At 40.6% G+C, this 22,138-nt stretch overlaps 1 protein-coding gene across 1 annotated transcript; it reads left to right on the plus strand.

Moving 5' to 3' along the window:
• Positions 1–1,395: 1,395 nt before the first annotated feature.
• Positions 1,396–6,743, plus strand: moxd1l (monooxygenase, DBH-like 1, like; the record flags this gene model as incomplete). The annotated part of the gene is made up of 13 exons (XM_081378620.1): positions 1,396–1,662; positions 2,222–2,368; positions 2,808–2,960; positions 3,438–3,521; positions 3,608–3,760; positions 3,998–4,100; positions 4,510–4,676; positions 4,765–4,853; positions 4,985–5,081; positions 5,217–5,276; positions 6,087–6,217; positions 6,306–6,414; positions 6,514–6,743. The coding sequence occupies 13 exons, from the start codon at positions 1,396–1,398 to the stop codon at positions 6,652–6,654; spliced, it is 1,701 nt and encodes a 566-aa protein (XP_081234746.1). The 3' UTR covers positions 6,655–6,743.
• Between the last annotated feature and the right edge of the window lie 15,395 nt (positions 6,744–22,138).

Here is a 22,138-nt window from a genome sequence, read left to right on the forward strand (position 1 = left end):
ATATATTTATTTACTTTCCTTTATTTCAATGCATGCTGATTGAATGCGAATGTATTGCCTTTGTGTAACAATGATAATGTTTGAAGAAGTTTAATAAAGGGTTTTATAGATAGATTCTCCACATAGCCACATTTGCCACCCGATTTCGCTAGATCATTCAGGCTACATTATTCATAAATAAACTTAAGTTTAGATATGTGCATAGAGCCGTCTAGTGGAAAACAGAGGTATTTCTTCTGCACTTGACCAATGGTGCACACACACGCAGAAGAGCCATCAGCAAAAGTAGACTTTAATAAAGCAGAAAAGGAGCTGCATACTTTTTTAGGGCAGTAATATTTTATATTAATGTGTAATGCATTCTCTCTGTTTTTAACCCTGTCCAAACTGCAAGGTAACTGTAAGTGACTGATTTCATGATACATTATGGCCATGCACTCTTACTGTTTTCAAATAATATATAATATTATAAATATATAAGATTACAAAAAAAAAAGGTAATTGGTCCATAAGCAATTGCAAAAAAAACAAAAAAAAAACTTTACAATAATTTATGTTTTAATTAAATTAAATTTTAATCAAATGTTTAATCTACAAAATATTTATTTATTTACTTATGTATATTTAATCATATTAATCCATCTCTTTGATGTTTTTTATTGTTTCGTTAGTTTAACCAAACGATCCCTCATATCCATTTTGTGTAGCTTAACGATTTTAAAGCTTAATTTATCTTAATTTTTTCATTTGTCCGAGGGAAAATTGTGCCAAGCAGGAAGTTAATGCTTATTCCGTTCAGTTATGTGAACTTATTTACTGTCCCGCAATATAGAGATGTGAAAAAAAAAGACAATACTCACACCCAGAATTATTCCTTAAAACATTTTTTCTATTCTTTTCATTTTTATGATAGCCAGTTTACAGATTTACAGTTCTGACCGCTGCTCCTTTGCTTTGACTAGAGGATACTGAAAGGGCAAAACTGAAAAACAAATATTTACTTTAGCTTATGTAACATTATTAATGAATCTCTGCCATAGTCAGGAATTACAAATTGCTACAATTCTATGCAGGCGGTCTCCAAAATAAATAGCAATTTTTGTATGTAAAGCTTGTTCACTTCTAAAGAACATGAAAGGTGCTTTTGGTAGTTAATGACAACCTCTCTTGTACTACTTGTAGCCTTTATGCTTCCCTGATAATAGAGTAAAATCAGGTGATGTGGAACCTGATTCAGCAGAGTGAGAGGAGGAGGACTGTGTCTCAGGTGAGGGGGGGGGGGGGGGGGGGGGGGGTTACAGACCGCTTACAAAGAGTGCTGTTAAAGTGCACTATTGAGCAGTTTCATGTACACTGTCTTCTCAAAGATCTTACACAAAGACTTGAAAAGTTAACATGGGCCCATTATCTCTTGTCCTGCTCTTGCTTTCAGCCCAGTGGTCCTGCGCTCAGGAAGACCCTCTTCTGCCTTTCTCTGAACACCTGGACCCCGAGCACAACGTGCGTCTGAAGTGGGGCTTTGATGAGATCAAGGGCACCATCTTGTTCGAGCTCACCGTCAACACCAGCGGCTGGGTCGGGTTTGGCTTCAGCCCTAAAGGAGGAATGACTGGAGCCGATATGGTCATTGGAGGAGTTGGACTGAAAGGCAGTTACTTCACGGTAAAGTAAAAAAATTACTGACACTGATAACTGTCAAAGTCACTTACAGTAGATACTTTTATATTGTTGATTCTGATTCATATATGTATTTCAAATTTAGTTAGAGTATCTCTTATATAAATTAGCCTTTCACATTATCAAGATTCAAGACTGATGATAACTGTCAATAACTCACTTCAATTGGCGTTACAAGCTCTTCTTTATATTCTTGATTCTGATTCATACTGAGTGATATGTAATTAATATGTAGTTCATTAAATATAAGATTTTATATTATGAACTTAGTTAATTTTCTCAGTGGCTCTAGGATAGTTTTTAAGTTATTTTATAAGTGTGACAAAGTAAAAGACAAGACAAAATCTACTTTACACGAATAAGAATTATATTTGTTTCCCAACTAGATGTTCTAAATAGATGTAAATGTTGGTAAATTAACCTGATATTTTTTAAAGTCAATCTTTAAACTAGTTTGAACTGGATTGGGAACTGTACATCTATAAACATAAAGACAAACACCTGTTGCTATGCGTACATACATCTATGTTTTCCTGTTGTTCAGGACCGTCATGCTGGGGGGAACTCAATACCTGTGGTTGACCAGCAACAGAACTACAAACTCCTGTCTCTAACCGAGTCTGATGGGAAAACTGTCATGAAGTTTCAGAGATCTATTGAGTCTTGTGATGAAAACGATTTACCCATCACTGTGAGCATATAAACATTGAATGTGTTTCTTCCCCCTATACCACTACAAAGGAAGAGTAGTTTAACAACACCATGTAACCCTCCCCTATATGTATTCTGCAGTTTTATTCAGAAAACAATGATGGTGAAACTATGGCATTGTTGACTAAACAAAACCAGCAATGTAAGGGAATCCGCATGTCCTCAGGGATCAGGGTGTTTCTGAGAACGCCTTCAACAGGCTTTCAATTGTCCTTCTAAAAACCCTCCTTAACTAAGAAACCTTACATTTCTATATCAAACAAATAGCTGTGGTCAGTGGCCATATGCACACTGCAAACTTTTGTGAGTGACAACCACATTTAGCTGCATTGTGTAGGTGGCCAAATAGCTTCTTATTTTCCATTTAGACATCACATTAAAAGTTTTTTTTTATTTTTTTATTATTATTGCATGATCAGAATCTTCCCATGAAGCTGATCTATGCGTACGGACAGAGTGATGATGTCGCGTACCATAATAACCGAAGGGGAACGAAGGAGGTGAACCTGTTGAAGTACATGCCTCGTGTCACTCCTCCAAACAGCAAGTATTTCGACATGACTATGGCCAATGTAAGAGATTTTTACTTTATTTTTCTGCCTGAAATTTCATGAGTAACATTTAACACTTGTTGTAATTTAATAATGCAAAAATTATGCCAATAATTTAGATTATAAAGAAGAAAGTACTGGATGTTTAAGTCATTTCAACTTAAATTTTACGTTAAACTGACAATAAATGCATACATTTTTTTGCCACTCATTATTAGGTTACATATTTGGGTCAAAAATCAAAGCTGTATTTTCAGCAGCATTACTTCAGTCTTCAGTGTCACGTGATCCTTCAAATCATTAAATATGCTGATTTGTATTAAATATGCTGAATAAAAGTATGCTATTCATTTCTTCTTTTTAAAAAAAAACCATACTGACCCACATACTTTTGAATGGTAGCCTACTGTAAATGCATGTTGATCTCAGATCGGCACCAATCATGCAAGAAAAAAAAAGTGAGTGTGAAATCACTGCTTACATTTAAAATCATTTCAGTTCTCTGTACCAGCCAATCAAACCTACTATCACTGCAAGATTATGAGAGCACCGACTTTTGATCGCAAACAACACATTTATCGTGTAAGTGAGTCTATGAATTAACACACATGATCTATCCACCGATCTGTCGATCATCTTCATCTCTGACTTACTTTCCTCGTGTCCAGATTGAGCCGTTCATCACAAACTATGACCTCGTGCATCATCTGCTGCTGTACCGCTGCCCGCCGACTGTGACGGAGCCATTTGAAGTGCATTGTTACACGGGTCGCGGGGAAGAGTGTATGGAGACCGTTGCTGTGTGGGGAGTTGGCGGAGGGGTTAGTCTCTCCTTTGAATGTGGTTTTAAACCATTTTCATGTGAGAAACAACCAAATTTAAGCAATTACTCACAGAACTGATTCAGCTGGTTCACTGAAAAGATCTGCTTTTCAATTTGTATAAACAATATTACTTTATTACTGAAATAGACAACTATTCATGTATTAATATGCAAAACTTGAGGTAAAATTACTGACTGAAGCTCTATGTAACATTTGTTTTTCTTTGTTTTCAAGGCTTTTGAACTCCCTGAGATGGCAGGACTTCCAATTGGAGGAAATGTTGGAGATTTTTTCTACAGGCTTGAAGTGCATTACAACAACCCAAATAAAAGTGCAGGTCAGTCAGTAGTGGTTTATAATGTAAAATATTACACTGTGATGAATATTTAAAGTCAGCATGAAACGGAAGTTGCGATAGTCTATTGTGATTTGTGACATATCTGAGTGAAATGGCTTCTCGAATGTAAGGGGTGATTTTGTGGTTTGCTATAGAGTGCAACAGTCAGGTTCCTGAAGGAAAAACTCCCTTTCATTTCTCCATAGGGAAATAGATTTTTTTAACGATAACTTATAAATCTTTAAACAGCCTTACTGTAAGCTACAAAAATACTTCTGGAACCAGCGCTGCTGAAAAAGTGAGTGGGGACTGTTGCACTCTATTGCTGTGATCTCATGTGAGTGACAGGTTGTCCCGTCCTCTTTTGATTTCATGATGACAAAGTAAAACAATATTCCCCTCTACACAGGTCGAGTTGATAACTCGGGTCTGCGATTCTATTACACATCTGAACTCCGTCAGCATGATGCAGCTATTCTGATGACAGGACTTGCCGTGGCCCCTGGGTACGCCATCCCACCCAAAGCCAAATCCTTCCTCACGTACGGCCTGTGTGACACTGCCTATATTCCAAAGGTATGTATGTATTAACTACTCACATTCTCACAATCAAAGGCAAACTCAGCAGATGACTGGATGATCTGTTGTGTTCTGTGATCTACAGGTTCTGGAGTCGCCACATGATCTTCAGGTGTTTTCTGTGATGCTGCACACACACTTGGCTGGACGGAAGGTGCGAGTCGGGCACTTCAGGTAAACGTTTTTGGACTAATGACTGAATTGAAGTTCACCTGAAAATAATGTGTGCCTTTCTTTCTTCTGTGTTGCATAGCCTAATGTTACTGTAACAAATTAGTATTTTTGTAAATTCTTATCCTCTTCAGAGGGGGAAAACAGATTGATCTTCTAGCCGTGGATGAAAACTACGATTTTGAATATCAGGAAGTGACAAACTTGGGCAAAACTAAGACAGTGAAGTTGGTAAGTGCGAAAAGGTTTAAACTAATATATATATATATATATATATATATATATATATATATATATATATATATATATTTTTTTTTTTAATGTTTTGTCAGGAAGTGAAATAAAGCCACTTTTTTTGTCTTGCAGGGTGACAAATTGCTGGTGGAGTGCACATACAACACTGAAAACCGTGCCACACTCACATGGGTTAGTACATTTACATAGAGGCTCATATTGTCTTTTATTCAGCAGCATGTAGTTTCAGTGTTGGGGAAAGTTAACTAACTGTGTAACTAATTTTTAATTAAAAGTAACAAATTACTTTTTATGGAAAGTAATGTGTTACATTACTTTTGCATTACTCTTTCTCAACTGGGCTGGGCTGGGCTTCCTTGTTTGTATTTTAATACCAAAAAAAGTTCTATTTTTGGCAAATGTAATGGCCCTTTCACACTAAAAGTGAAATGAATAAACCTCAGGCTGAAGGAAATGCCATTCTGGATTGCAGAAGAATAGGACACTTACTTCAGCAATAAAAACAAACAAAACAAAAACAAATGTGATGTTTATCTGAAGTCCTTTTTGCTTAGTATGGTTGAATTGGATCATCAAAGGTCAGCAGCAAAGACATTGGTTCATAAAGTGAGATTAAATGCATAAAGTATATTTGTGTTATTTAACATATTTAATTATTGCAGGTTTGTGTATTATTCTGAGAATGCATTTCACTGTTTTTATTTATTTTGAGGAATTCTGAAACTGTTTTTGTGCAAATAAGATGAGTAAATGCTCACATTTAGAAATACACTAAGCATCATATTCACACAGCGCCTCTGCAATTACTCACGATTTCTCTCAAGAGGTGTCAGTCAATAAATGGGGAAATAAAGTAACCTGCATTGCTTATTTGAAAAAGTAACTCATTAAAAGTAATGCCTTACTTTACTAGTTACTTGACAAAAGTAATCTGATTACTGGGGGGAATATGGATGTGTAACTCTCCTTTTCTGCCCTCAGGGGGGGCTCTCGACTTCAGAAGAGATGTGTTTGTCTTTCCTCTTCTACTATCCAGCTATGAATCTGAGCAGTTGTGTGAGCTTCCCTAATTTACAGACATTAGGATCTGCAATGGGAGCAACAGATACAGAGTAATCTAATTTAAAACATTGTTTTAATGAATTTAGCTCTCAATTTTTGCCCTAATGATAATGTGGCTTTTATTTGATAACTTTGCAGTACATGGGTCAATATGATGTACATGAACACTTGGAATGACACGTCTATCAATCAATACCAGGAAACACTGAAGAGAAATGATCAGCTAGTCATAGTCGTTGATTCATTTGTAAGTGTCCACACCTCTACAACATGAATGAAGCCTTTAAACATATTTCTGTTCTGACCTCAGCTGTTACCTGACACCCTTTTCCATGTGTATCTCCAGAACAACGGGTCACTCAACCCAGGGATGATTCCTGATCTCAAAGTCATCCCGCCTGCACCCTGCATGAGCGGTTGTGCCATCAAAAGTCTTGCTTTGATATCGCTGCTCCTCTGTTTGGGAGTGCATTGGGCTTCTTTATAAAACGTTCATGCAAAATACTAAACCTGATGTAACCTGATGTTCTTTCAGTGTCTGTTAAAGGGGTCATATAATGGTACGTGCACTTTTACAAGTTGATTGTACTGAAATGTGTGTTGGCAGTGCCTGTACACAACCATCATAAAATGATACAAATCCATCAAGTGTTTTTTTTTTTAATCTTATATGTTTCCTCCCATCTTTTATTTTTTTTTTTTATTGCAGAAAAGGTAACACACAGAAAATAACACAAAATAAATAAATACATAAAATAAAATAAAAACAGAAAAAGGATATCTCACATTCAGTTTTAACAAATTACAAAATATCAGGGGTATTAAAGAGTGTATCATAGCATTTTAAATATTTCACAGACTTTTTGTTTTTTAACAGTCTTATAGAAGAAATATAAAAATCAAAGTCAGAGCAAAACAAATTTAACATAGGAGATGAATTAAGAAGTTTTTGTTTATGTGAAATTTTGCTAATAAAATAAAAAGGTTAACAATAAATTCCAGATCCTTTTTGCTTTTGTTTTCATAATACAAGGTAACATCCTTTAAGGTAAAGCAGTAATTAATATTCATCAGATTAAATACGAATTCTGCCAAATCAGTCCAAAACTTGTTCACGACATTAGTCAAAAAATAAGTGAGTCAGTATCTCTTTCTCGTTATTACAAAAACAACACATATCATCAATATCAGAGAATTATGATATTAAAGATTTAGAAGGATAAATGGTATGCAGAATTTTGAAGTGTATTTCTTTAATTTTATTATTAATACAGTATTTGAAAGGATTTAACCAAGCTCTTCTCCAATCAATATTTTCAATCTTAGAGTTCCAGAAAAATTTCCCTCTAGGAGATATTTTGTTTTGTTTTTGGAAAATATTACAAATATGCTTGTTATTGCATTTTTTGTCAATTAACTCAACACCTTCTAAAATTAAATTTGGGTTTGTCACAGATAAGGAATTGTAACAAATATGACATTTGATAAGTTGACGAAGTGTTACAGGAATAGCTTTAATAACTAAATTAAATTCCCTAAACAGTACGGGAAAATTGTAAGTTGACATGAATTGTTCATAAGTTAAGAGATTCCCAGAGCTGTCAAACAGTTTTATAAGATGATTAATGTCTCTGTTGAACCAATTTGTTAAAAACAAAGATTTATTTGAAACAGTTATATTTCCATTATTCCAAATGAAAGAGGTGTGAGGTGAGAAATTGTGACAGTAGCAAATTTTCCAAGCGAGAAGAGCTTGCTGATGAAATTTGGATAATTTGAGGGGGATTTTAGAAATATTATAATCACATTTTAATAGAAATTTCAAGCCACCAATTTGATTAAAGAGACTATGAGGAATATGGTTCCAAAAAGAATTAGGGGTGATCAAACATCTCTTAAGCCAGTTAACCTTAAAGGTCTTATTTACATCCTCAAAATAAAGCATCTCTAGACCTCCTTCAGCCTTCTTATTAGTGAGAACCCTTTTTTTAAGTCCTTGGGATTTATTTTTCCAAATAAAAGAGAAGAATAAATGATTAATATCTTTGCAGTTAGAATCTTTAACATGCAGTGATAAAGCGGGATAAACAAATCGAGATAAGCCTTCTGCTTTGGATAATAAGGCACGACCGTAAATGGAAAGGTCACGTTGTAACCAGCAATTTAACACTACTTTTGTCTTCTTTATTCTAGAGGAAAAATTTAGGTTTTGCCTTTCATTAAAAATTTTTGTAACAAATATTCCTAAGTATTTGACAGAGGATTTTACTGGAATGTTCATTATATGTTTATCATTTAGAGTGTGTAAAGGGAGGATTTCACATTTAGATAAATTTAATGTTAAACCAGAAGCCCTTGAAAAATTATCGATGAAGGAAATAACATGAGGAATAAAGGATACATTCTTTAAAAACAAAGTAGAGTCATCTGCCAATTGGGATATCTTAAGTACCTTATCAAAAATTTTAAGACCTTGGATTTCATCATTATTGACAATACCGATTGATAATAATTCAACTACTAACAAAAATAAAAAAGGGGAGATTGGGCAACCTTGACGCACTCCGCGATTAATATTGAATCTTTTGGTGGTGGAGGTATTAAGAATCACAGAGCTAGTTATGTCAGTGTAGAACATCTTAACAATATTTAGAGAATTTTTCCCAAAACCAAAGAGTTCTATAGTTTTAAATAAAAAATTGTGTTCAACGGTGTCGAACGCCTTAAAAAAATCCAAAAAAAGAATAACAGCACCATCTTCTACACTATCAGCATAGTCCAAAAGGTCAAGCACTAATCTAATATTATTAGTTATTTGGCGACCTTTTAGAAAGCCTGTTTGATATTCACTGATTATTTTATTTAAACCTTTCTGTAATCTGTTAGCAAATACTGAAGTAATTAGTTTATAATCAACTGTAAGAAGGGAGATCGGCCTCCAATTTTCTAAAAGATGTGGGTCTTTATCAAACTCCCTGTTTCATGGTAGCAGACATTTCACCACTATTAATACATTCAATTAACATATTATAAAGAGGATTTTCAATTTGTTCCCAAAAATGTAAATAAAATTCTACTGTCAGCCCATCTATACCGGGTGCTTTCCTTTTTTTCATTTTAAAAAGGGCATCTTTAAGCTCAAGACGAGTTATGTTTGAATCACATAAATCATGAAGTTCTTTATCAATAGTAGGAATGTTTTGATGAATTATTTTAATGAATTTATTACAATTAAGCAGATCAAATTTAGAGTTATATAAATTACTATAAAAAGAAAAAACAGAATCAGATATTCGTTTAGGGTCTGTACAAGAGCTTCCATTAATATTTAGAGCTGATAAAGTATTTCTTTTACGATTTCTTTTTTCTAGAGCGAAAAAATAGCTGGTATTTTTTTCACCCTCTTCTAGCCCTTTTGCCCTTGAATAAAGGCACCTTTAGCTAGATCAAGGTAGATCAGATCTAGTTGAGATTGAATTTTAGCTAATTCAACTTCATCTTCTTTAGTTAAAATTTTCTTCTGTTCCAATATACCTAAATTATCAAGTAATTCTATTTCCTTTTGTTTGTTTATTTTTTTTAACTCTTTACTACGTTTAACTGCAATCTTTCTAACGTTATATTTAAAAAAATCCCATTTATTTTTAAATCCTTCGCTTAAAGGAGAACTTGGTAGCTTTTTTAACTTAATAAAACTGTCTAGAAATCATTTGGATGGTTAAACAACCTGTTCTGGTGATATTGGTGACTTTCCCCGCTCCCCCCAGCGTTCCCAGGCGGAAAACCAACCTTGCAACTTGTTCACTACCGTCCCGGCAAGATAGAAATTGGAAGTCTCGTGAGAAGCGAAAGCGAGAACGAGAACGAGCGCGAAACACAAATTGCTTTACGGCAATTCGACATAAACACACACGCATGTATATGATGTATTACCAGATTACCCACCTCGGTAGACATAGCTCCACGCGATACAGTTGGCTTGCTCCGATCAAAACAAACGCACATGAGCAGCGGTAGAGAGGGGGAGGAGGCCGCCGCAAGTGAGTTTTTTACGACTGTGTTGTGAAATATACGCCCCACCACAGCTGTAGGGGGAGCTCGTGGGGAAAACATGCGACAACAAAAGGGAAAATCAGCGAAGAAGTGACTAGAGTTCGCTAGAGTTGCCGAGTTCGGCTTTAATCCTCCAAAACTATCTTTGGCAATATTTTTAACACAAGAATTAAAGTTATCATCTTTAAGAAGATTATTATTAAATTTCCAGTACCCTCTAAGGCTAGAAATCATTTCTGATCCTGTTAGAGTTAAAGAGACAAGTTTATGGTCGGTTAATGGGGCATAACTGTGAACAATTTCCTTAACATAATGTAAAGCAGAGTTAGTAATTAGAAACAAGTCAATTCTAGACTGCAAAGATTTATTTTTGTTAGACCATGTATACTCTAAATTTCCAGGATTATAGAAACGCCAAGCATCAACAAGTAATAAGTTGGCACAAAGAGATGCCACATTGGATTGAACAGCACCTTGAGAGGGACGAGGAGGGTATCTATCAATCAAATCATCCATGCATTCATTGAAATCACCTGAACATATAACATATGAAGCCTGGAAATTACTAAATTTAGACTGAACAACATCAGAAACTTTGGCAAACAGGGTCTTATTTACCACTCTGGAATTATGACCGTAAACATTACAAAGTATAAATGTTGTGTTGTCCAATTTAACAGTCAAGACTATCCATCTTCCATTTTCATCTGCAACAGAATTAAGTACGTCTCCTTTAAATCGGTGCACCAAAACTACTCGGTTACTATCGTAACCTCAGTTCCCTGAGATAGGGAACGAGTATTGCGTAGCTATACGCAGTGGGGAAACTCCTTTTCCTCGATTTACTGAAGCTTTTATTTAAAACGCATTTGCAGCTGCACAGCTAGCACATTGAGCGTGGCTCGCTCATAGGCTGTGCTGCAGCAACTGCTTAAACCAATGGCGCGGGCGCTTCTGACAGGCCACCAATGAACAACATTGTACGTCAGAGCTCCCAAAGGGGGCGTGGCCTCAGTCTATATCAGAGCCCCGCATTCACCATTATAGCAGGTTCCACGACTGAAGCGACAACTCACCAGGTTATCATAGTGCGGCCGGCTACGCAATACTCGTTCCCTATCTCAGGGAACTGAGGTTACGATAGTAACCGAGTAGTTCCCTTTCGAACGGTCACTTCGTATTGCGTAGCTATACGGAGTGGGGACGCCATGCAAAACGCCGCACTAACAATAACTGGTTGCCACTGAACTCAGGACCCCTGAGCTCAAAACAAGTCCGAACCATTATAATATATATATTATATACATATATTATATATTATATACATATGTCTATATATTATAGACACCGTCGGGCCTTATAAAATATATGTGTCAGTAACAATACCAACCCAATATACTAATGAACCCGGACACCGTCGGGGCTATTTAGTAAATAGAAATAACCAGCAAGCGGGTTTTATAAACATATGTGAATGATTATGCACCGTACACTGTAGAGAAGACCGGGCACTGCCGGGTCTTCATCATACTGAAAGCACCTTCGCATGCAGAGAAGGAACTTCCATATTATAAAATTTCATAAATGTGGAAGGCGAGGACCAGCCGGCCGCATCACAAATATCCTGAATAGGAAAACCAGATGACCAAGCCCACAATGAAGCCATGCCTCTAGTCGAGTGGGCTTTAATACCTATGGGGCAAACCTGACCCATCGAAGTATAAGCCATAGATATAGCATCCACAATCCATCTAGACAGCCTTTGCTTGGTGACTGGATCGCCTTTGGATCGGCCACCAAAGCAGACAAATAGCTGTTCTGACTGCCTGAAAGACGCAGAACGCTCCAGATAAATTCTCAGTGCTCTGACAGAACACAGAAGATTCACCTCCCCATCCTCGGCAGAGGGGGGAAGGGCTAATAACGTAATGACCTGTGCTTTAAACGGAGTTGAAAGCACTTTAGGCACATAACCATGTCTGGGTTTGAGGACGACCTTAGAGTCACCTGGGCCAAACTCCAAACATGAAGGGCTCACTGAGAGCGCCTGCAGATCCCCTACTTGCTTGATAGATGCCAGTGCCAGCAGGAGAGCAGTCTTTAGCGAGAGAGGTTTCAAATCAACCGACTGTAGCGGTTCAAATGGTGGGCCCTTTAAGGCCCCCAGGACCCTGGAGAGGTCCCAGAGGGGCACAGAAGGGGGTCTGGAGGGGTTAATCCTCCTAGCACCCTTCAAAAACCGCACCACCAAATCATCCCTTCCTATCGACTGGCCAGCTATCAGGGCATGATGCGCTGCAATAGCTGCCACATACACTTTGAGCGTGGACGGGGAGCGGCCCGCATCCAACAGCTCCTGCAGGAAGGATAATACTGCATCTACCTCACATGACTCTGGGTCCAAACAGTTTTTCAAGCACCAGCTGGAAAACACTGACCATTTCAAAGCATATAGGCGCCTAGTAGACGGGGCCCTAGCTTCGGAGATAGTGTTTAGGACTTTCCTTGGAAGGTCCCCGGGTACCCGTTTAGGGGCCACACATGGAGGGCCCATAAATCGGGTCGCGGATGCCATATCGTTCCCTTCGCCTGGGAGAGGAGGTCTTTCCTCATCGGAACAGGCCAAGGGACTGTGTCTGATAGCTGAATCAGCTCCGGAAACCACGGTCTGGATCTCCAGAGAGGGGCCACCAGCAGGACTGGGCACCCGCTCTCCCTGACCCTCTTTATGACTTGTGGAATCATCGAGACAGGGGGAAAAGCATAGAGGGGGCGATTGGGCCAACGATGGGTCAACGCATCCCTGCTCTTCGAGAAGAACATTTTGCAATGAGTGTTGGATCTCGAGGCAAAAAGGTCTATTTCAGCCTCTCCGAACACACTCCATATCAGACGAACCGTCTGAGGGTTTAGGGACCACTTGCCTGGGGGAGTGTTGCCCCGTGAGAGCATATCCGCGCCCAGATTCTGAACGCCCGGGATATGCATTGCTCTCAAAGAGCGCAGATTGCTCTGTGCCCATATAAGGAGTTCTCTCGCTAGGGCATACAGGCTGCCTGACCTGATGCCGCCTTGGCGATTTATATAGGCCACCATTGACATGTTGTCCGTGCGGACCAGGACATGGTGGCCTTTTAGGTTTGTTAGTAATGCTTTCAGGGCCAAACCAACCGCTTTCATTTCCAGACAGTTGATGTGTAAGCTCTGCTCCGTGCTCGACCAGAGGCCGGAGACAGGCTTGCCCTCGTGCAGAGCACCCCAACCTAGGTTGGATGCATCTGTAAACACTACTTTCCTTCTGGAAACTACTCCCATGGTCACACCCTTGAGGTACCAGTCCTGAGCTCGCCAGGGAATCAGGGCTCTTAAACAACCGTGATTCACCATGACGCGCAGGCTGCCGGACTGCCATGCATGGGTTGGCACACGGCGTTTCAGCCAGTGTTGCAGCGGGCGCATGCGCAGTAATCCCATACAGAGTACTGGCGATGCTGCTGCCATGAGGCCGAGAAGTTTCTGAAATTTTTTCAGGGGCACGCGCTCGCGCGCTCTGAATGAGGCTGCTAGTGTCTGCACTGCGAGCGCGCGCTCTCGTGTGAGCCGCGCTGTCATCTCCACTGAGTCTAAAACTGTGCCCAGAAAAACTACAGTCTGGCTGGGTGTCAGTTTGCTCTTGGCAACATTGATTGTGAGACCCAGGCATTTCAAATGGCCGAGAATCAAATCTCTGTGAGCTACCAGCTCTGCTCTCGATTGTGCTAGCACCAGCCAGTCGTCGAGATAATTCAGCACGCGCACTCCCTGATGTCTCAGGGGAGAGAGCGCTGCCTCCATGCACTTCGTGAATGTACGGGGTGCCAGGAACAAGCCGAAGGGCAGGACCGTGAACTGATAGGCTAGACCCTCGAAGGCGAATCTCAAAAATGGCCTGTGACGAGGGTTTATCTGAATATGAAAGTACGCGTCTTTCAGATCCATTGTTACAAACCAGTCTCCCGGGCGAATTTGCGCTAGGATGTGTTTGATTGTCAACATTTTGAACGGCCGTCTCATGAGAGCTTTGTTCAAATGTCTCAAATCTAGTATGGGTCTGAGACCGCCGTCTTTTTTTGGAATTAGAAAATAACGGCTGTAAAACCCTGAATATGTTTGCGCTGGAGGGATTAATTCTATCGCCCCTTTTGCTAACAAATTCTGTACTTCGGCGCGAAGCACGTGACCCACGCTGCTTCTCACTGAAGACTCGACTACCGCCTGAAATTTTGGGGGTCTGCGAGCAAATTGGAGCGAGTAACCTCGCTTTATAATGTTTATGACCCAACTCGACACACCGGGGATGGCTTGCCAGGCCTGCACCCGTGCGGCTAGGGATTGAACCACTGAATGGGATGAGTCGCCTACACTGTGGGGACTCACTACCTTTACATTGTGATTTGTGCACATATTGACTGTTTGAGTGACTGTACCGGCTTTTGCCTGTGGGGAAGTCATTCTTACAACATGGAGGGGGCCACCTAGTGTAGGGGGACCGTGAAACCATGGGTTGTGTTTGTGAAACATGCTCTTTTTGTGCTTTATTTGGGTCGCCGTGAAAACGGCGTTTGTTTGTAGAGGCGCGCTCACTGCTGCGGGCCTGTTTACAGTAATAAAATCCCCAGCCGCCTGAACTAAACAGGGAGCTGCGGGAAGTATAGCGGGTCTTTTTGAGGGTGGTCCGGCTAGTGCGAGACACGAGCCCTCTCTCTTCATCCTTGCTAGGATGACTTCGGCGGAACCGGTTCACTCACCCCGCTGGGCCGCGGGCCTTGGCGCCGGGGCATCGGGTAGCGCTTTGTCGGTCTCGGCTGGCGGAAGGTATCAGCCGCAGGGCGGGGCTGAGATACCTGCTTTGCCGGTCTGACTGGATGTGGCGAAGAGGCTGGCTTGGTCTTTGACGCTGAGCTAGAGCGTTTCGGCAGGAAGTGTCGCATTGCCTGGGACGCCTTCTGTGCCTCGGTGAATCTTTCCGAAAACCCTTTGACCGCCGGGCCGAAGAGGCCGGAGCTGGACACGGGGGCGTCGAGAAAACGTGTCTTGTCCGTCTCCTTGATCTCCGTTAGATTCAGCCAAAGGTGGCGCTCTAACACTACCAAGCTTGCCATGTCTTACCTATGGCCTGTGCTGTAGCCTTCGTAGCACGCAAGGCTAGGTCCGTAGCGCTCCTCAGATCGCTGAAGGCTTCTGGATCCGGGCCAGTCTCGTCCATGGACTGGAGGAGCTTGGCCTGGTAAACCTGAAGCACGGCCATGGTGTGTAGAGCCGATGCAGCCTGGCCAGAGGCGGAATACGCGCGTCCGGCGAGGGCTGATGTAGCTCTACACGGCTTGTTGGGGTGGGTAGCTCTAGCTCGCCAGCTAGCCGCCGTGTTCGTGCACAAATGAGCTGCCACAGCCTCCTCGAGGGGCGGCAAAGACTCATAGCCCTTTTCCGCTGCACCGTCCACTGAAGAGAGCGTCGCGGAAACAGATGAACCCACCCGTGCTGAGTAGGGTGCTCGTCACGCCTTGGTCAGCTCCTCATGGACCTCGGGAAAAAATGGCGCTGGTTTGTGACGTGGGGCCTGTTGGCGCCCTGAGAGAAACCAGCCATCCAGCCGACTACGGGGCGGTTCCTCAGGCGAGGCCCACTCGAGGTCGAGGTCCGTGACAGCCTTTGTCAGGATCCAAAGCATTTCGGCGTCGGAGTTAGTCCTGGTCGCTGAAAAACTGCCTGATCCCTTTAGAAGTTTTGGCGGGGTCGAGAGAGCCCGGCCATTCCTCCTCAGACGCAGTAATCGACAGGCTGTCATCGTGTTCGCCCGATCCCCCGAAGGAGACAAGGCCCGCCACGTGGCGGGGGGGGCGCAGGTCTCCCTCGAAGAAAACCGGTGAGGGCGTCGTCTCTGGAGAAGGCGAGGCACGCGGGGACACGGCCGGCGTGCTTTCGCTTATCTCCATGGTCTCAGGGGGCCTTTGGCTGCGGCGCTTCTTCTTCCGCGGCTTAAGTAGTGCCGGGAAGGGAAGGGCGGGTGACGCGGCATCGCCGTCTCGTAAGAGAGCTAGCCGGGTGCGCAGCACGGAGATCGGCATGCTTTCGCAGGCCTCACATCCGCCGGCGGAGAGCGCATTTTCCGCGTGGGCAGCTCCCAGGCAAGAAATGCAGCTCGCGTGTCCATCAGCCTCGTGCAGCTTGAGTCCGCACGTGGCGCAGGATGAAACAGGCATAATTTTAAAGGATATAGTCGTCGTCGTCGCCGGATAGCCACAGGTGAGACGGCGTCAGGGGGAAAACGGCTTGAGTGCGTAGTCCGCTGAAAATGCTCGCTCAGGCTGAAGGGCTTGTTCCACGGCGAAGCTTGCAGTATCGGTCAGAGACATGCAGTTGTCGCTGAAGGAGTGAAATCTGCTATAATGGTGAATGTGGGGCTCTGATATAGACTGAGGCCACGCCCCCTTTGGGAGCTCTGACGTACAATGTTGTTCATTGGTGGCCTGTCAGAAGCGCCCGCGCCATTGGTTTAAGCAGTTGCTGCAGCACAGCCTATGAGCGAGCCATGCTCAATGTGCTAGCTGTGCAGCTGCAAATGCGTTTTAAATAAAAGCTTCGGTAAATCGAGGAAAAGGAGTTTCTCCACTGCGTATATAGCTACGCAATACGAAGTGACCGTTCGAAAGGGAACCATAACTCCTGCTGACTGTGAAGTTCCATGACCGAAATAAATCGAGTTTCCCCATTGGGATTTCCAAAATTTCACATCCAAGTCCGTAGAATGTGTCTCCTGACAGAAAATAATGTCAGCATCAGTCCGTTTAAAGTAAAGAAATAAAGCCTTACGCTTCGTGTTTTCGCGAATACCCCTTACATTCAAAGATGCTATGCTCAAAGAACAAAACTTAAAATCCATAAAAAAAATAAATAAAAAAAAGTAAATAAATCAACAAGAAAGAATAACGATGAAGCTTACTTTACAAAGCACCAATCCAAGACCTATTGTCTTGAAGTTGCAAAAAACGAATCTAACTATGAACCAGGGGAAGCAGCATCCAGTAGACCTTTCGTGAAACAGTCAGGAATATTTAGTCATTCGATGCATCATTTTTAACTTAGGGTATTATTCAGAAATGTTCATTAGGATTAGAGTCAATTATTTTCCCTTCAATGTAAGCAAACGGACCGCGGAACACGGCTCTTTTACCTTCCTCACGAGCCTTCTTCACTCTCGGCCACAGTTTCTCTCTTGCTGCTTTATCTTCAGGTGACAGTAATTCGGAGATGCGAAGGTTGTTATCCAGTAAGAATTTGGAGTTTCTGGCAGCTCTCCAGACCTCGTCACGGTAGATGCGCATCGAGAAGAGAATCAATGACGATATTCCGCATAGAATTCACATTTGACGGAGAAGATTTACGACCAAGACGATGAACTACATCCACCACCCGATCAAGTTGGCCTTGTATTTTCGGAGCAACTTTTGCAAGAGCATCGATAGTAATCCGTCTAACAACGTCTTCGCCATCAGTCTCTTTCAAACCATGCATTTTGAGAGAGATCCATCTCGTCTGCTTCAGTATTGAGAGGAGCGAATTGTTGTTTCCGATTTCTTTTTTTGCCCATTCAAAGATTAGGGTATATCTCCGATCGAGTTAAAATGTAAGAGGCAATAGCATGTTAAAAATGGCCTAGTTGTTAGCTGCAAATCCCCGATTTTACTGCGACGGAAAACAACACGTCTAACTAAACAGACGCCATCATGGCCTCCGGCTGGTAGAGACTCGTTTCCTCCCATCTTAAATCAAGCTGTTCGATTTTGTGACGTCACAAAATCGACGCCCCTCCCACGATGGTTGATTGACAGCAGCGTTTCAAACACAGACCCGCCCTCGTGAGCGAGCTGTCAATAATAGCACGCGCCGACTGGCGTGTTCATTGTTGACTATATTGATAGCTGGAGTGCTGAGTAGAATGGAGTCTAAGAGATTGTGGTGTTCTGTTCTTGGGTGTAATAAAGAACACAGCAGTCATATTGATGTTCCTAAATCCGTACAGCTGAAGACGCAGTGGCTGAGTTTGTTTTCGAAGGGAATATTCCCCACGATCAATGTCAATGCTTTCATGTTTGCGCGAATCATTTCACTAGACTGCTTTACAAACGAGGATCAGTATAAAGCTGGTTATTTGCTAAGAAGCTGCTCCTGAAAAAAGGATCAGTAGTAGGCCTACCAACTATTCGTGTTCCTGCTGCACCTCCAGAAGAACTGAAGTGAGTGTAAGGTCTTAATCTTTGCAAATCGCTTGCTGCACGCTTCACGATGAATGCGGCTATTTTTACACTCAGGGTACATTACGGCATGTTTTCTATGTACGACGTTATCAATATAATTCATAATCCCACGTTTATAATGAACAACGCGTTATGGTTATTGTGTTATAGAGAGCCTAAGTCCCGCCCCTCGGCTTCCGGCTCATGGGACCTTACTTCGGAAAAAATATGTATGGAAGTCAATGGCGAGAGATAACTTATCTTTTTATTCCGTCTGAACTGTGCCCTGAATTACACATATGATGTTTGTCAATTTAAAAGGTAATTATGAAAGTCAAGAAAGTCGCAGTTTGTCATAAAACAGAAGAGTAACGTTTAGTTTTATGTTAAAAAAATCGCTCAATGAACTACATCTCTCGTCTCGCACTATGTACGTCACAAGATCCGTTGCTCGTATGTATTCGGGCTCAAAACACTCAGGCATGACGGCGTAACGTTACGATTATAATGTAAGACTATAGAAACAATGAAAGACGTTAGCTTCAGTAAAGTTAGCTTCATTCATTGAGAGAAAAGGTATGACGTCGCATGTGCGCCTTTTTAGTCTTTCTAATTACGTATTTTCACAGTCTTATACCTCAGCAGTTTTACATGAAGCTGCGACTTTCTTGACTTTAAAATGTATCTTTTAAATTGATAAAAATCATATGTGTAAATCAGGGCACAATTCAAACGAGATCAAAATATTTGTTGTCTCTCGCCATTGACTACCATACAATATTTTTCCGAAATAAGGTCCCATGGTGGTCGACCGGAAGGGGAGGGACTTTAGGTGAACAGAGGGGCGGGGTGAGCAAAGCTCATTATCATTTAAAGACACATGCACTTAAACGGCGTGCTGAAAACAGAGCTGTTTTTGACCAGGTAAAATGAGTGTTTTCTTACAATACTAATGAGAATTTTTAATTAAAGTAGATTACAAACTTTTAATTTAGACCCTAAATAATTAGCTTGTACAAAAAATACATTATATGACCCCTTTAAGAATAAGCAAATCAATTTAACAAACAACGACTCCTGGCTCACAACAGGGACATACTTGACAGCAACCTAAAAAACAGAATAACAGAAAATTGAGATAAATATATGATATATAACTTTTTTATATAGATTTTTTAGCAAATTATATCAGGATGGAAATAAACTTTACACTTTACTTCCATTGGTTTACTTTCAGATCATATATATTATAAATAAAATGTGTATAGAATATTTATATATAGAATTTACCTTGAATTGTAATTAAAAACAACAAAAATTACAATAATAATTATGATTAGGTTATTATTATTATTTTTTACCAAAATGCCCCTTTATTTAGCCAATAGATTGAGCGTTTATGCTGTGGTAATGCATACAATGGTAGACGTGTGCGTATAGCGCCCTCTAGTGAGAAGAATAGTCTGCTTGCTTAAAAGGGATCGTTCACACAAAATTGAAAATTCTGTCATCATTTACTCACCCTCAAGTTGTTCCAAACCTGTATGAGTTTCTTTCTTCTGCTGAACACAAAATAATATATTTTGAAGAATATGGGTAACCAAACAGTTGATGGGCTCTACTGACTTGGGCTCTTGACCATATAGTAAGGTAAAAAATTACTAAAAAATTAAAAATTAAGTCATCATTTATTCATCCTTGTGTCGTTAAAAATCTGTATAGACCTTATGCGCCAGAAACAAGCGCGCATCATTAGAATATTGTCTTTGAACTTCCTCGACAGCAATGCCATTGAAATAAACAGAGCGAGCCAAGTTCAAAGACAATATTAGCCTAGACATTCATTACAGAAATAAGAAAACGTGTATTAGTTATCAAAAATCGATTTTGACCAACCTAATGTTTTAAATGTCTCAAATTTAAGTGGACTATTAGATTTAGATTAGGTTGTCACGCTTAACACTTTTTCATTAATTTATAATTTATTTAATTTTCTAAAGATATTTTCCACTTATCATAAAGTGTGAACATTAAAATGATTGGATTGACAGTTCTCGATATGCAGTATGCAACACATACAAAGGCTAAATAGAGAGATTGATTGCTTTGATTGATTATAAAACTTAAGTGATCTACGGGGATTCAAATCTTCAAATCCGAAAACAAGAGGATATGCATTGACGTCGCTTTCCCGCCGGAATACGCCCCCTCAGCCGGACTGAGTGGCAAAAGAGCCTGCTGGATTTAATAAGGGAAACTGCGAAAACAATTACCAGTTTAAATTAAAGGTTTGACTCAATAGTGTTCCTTCTAACCAAAGATCCAGTGATTCATGGATATTGATATGCAGCCCATTTTAGGTGTGTTTAGGTGTGCCGTGCAGTCTTTTTGCCACTCAGTGGGCGTAACTGTAGTCACTCCAGCCGACGGAGACGTCACGCGCATACCCTCTATACAGATGTTGTCTTATTTACATCGTGACAATCAGACTTTCAGCAAGCAAACATGAAGGATTCTCGGGCCAGTTAACAGGCCAGCACTGCATGGTCACAAGAGTTTAAGTCTGGAGAATTTAAATATTCAAGACACGATAGAGAACTCAATTCATTAATTACGCGCTTTGTGAGAAGTTTAGACATCTGAAGTGCGCGCACAGAAAGTGCGTCTACGAAAGTGCACAAACCAAATTGAGCTCTCCTTCACGTCTTCTTGCACTTGAACGGACAAATAATAAAAAAAAAGTGTCAACATACCTGTCTCGGTGAGTATTCTAGTAAACATCACCGGTTATGAACGTAAACATTTGAGAAAGATGTACCACTATCAGTGTATTGTATACATGCATTAGTTTTAAAGGAGACATATTATGAAAATCTAACTTTTTCCATGTTTAAGTGCTATAATTGGGTCCCCGGTGCATCTACCAACCCAGAAAACGTGAAAAGTGACAACCCAGTAACTTTGTTTTGGTGAGTCTTTCTCTGCAAGCATGTCAAAAAATAAGCCGAACAAACCGTTGCAATGCACTTTTAAAAGGTAAGACGTTTAAAGAATAAGATTGTATATTATCAGTACATCTGAATTAACTTGTGTATTTAAGGATGCTAGTTGATTATTGCTCTCTAAATTTGTAATTTTAGGGGGCGTTATCAGATATTATCATTGGATAAAGTTAAAGCACGAACAGCCTATTAATGGTTAAATCCATTTTATCAATACAGTTTTATCCTTTGTTGTGTAATTGGAGGGAAATGCTTCTAAACAGGGGTTAAATATAACATTGAGGAGTGTGATAGTGATGGGCGGAAGTGGTAAAATTAATATCCGTTTCATTCCTTATGTGCAATGTTGGAATCTGAGCAATATTTGAGTAAGCAAAAACGCATGGGTGGAGTTTTTTAGGCATTCTGTTTCTGTTGACTATTACTTGATCCAGCCTAACTCCATTGATTTGAATCATATACAGTATAAGAAATGGACACAGCGACCCCATAGAGTTCAGAGAAAAGTGAATTCAATTAGAAGCACTTACTTCCTGATGGCTGAGCGTACTGCACAGCCTCAAACGGAGCTTGACGACGTAGATGTGACGTGTGTAACCTGTCTGACAGTTGTAAGTTTTCTAGTAGCTGTGCCAAGATA

Source organism: Scardinius erythrophthalmus (genome assembly GCF_964197995.2).
Source record: "Scardinius erythrophthalmus genome assembly, chromosome: 11".
Classification (NCBI taxonomy): Eukaryota; Metazoa; Chordata; class Actinopteri; order Cypriniformes; family Leuciscidae; genus Scardinius; species Scardinius erythrophthalmus.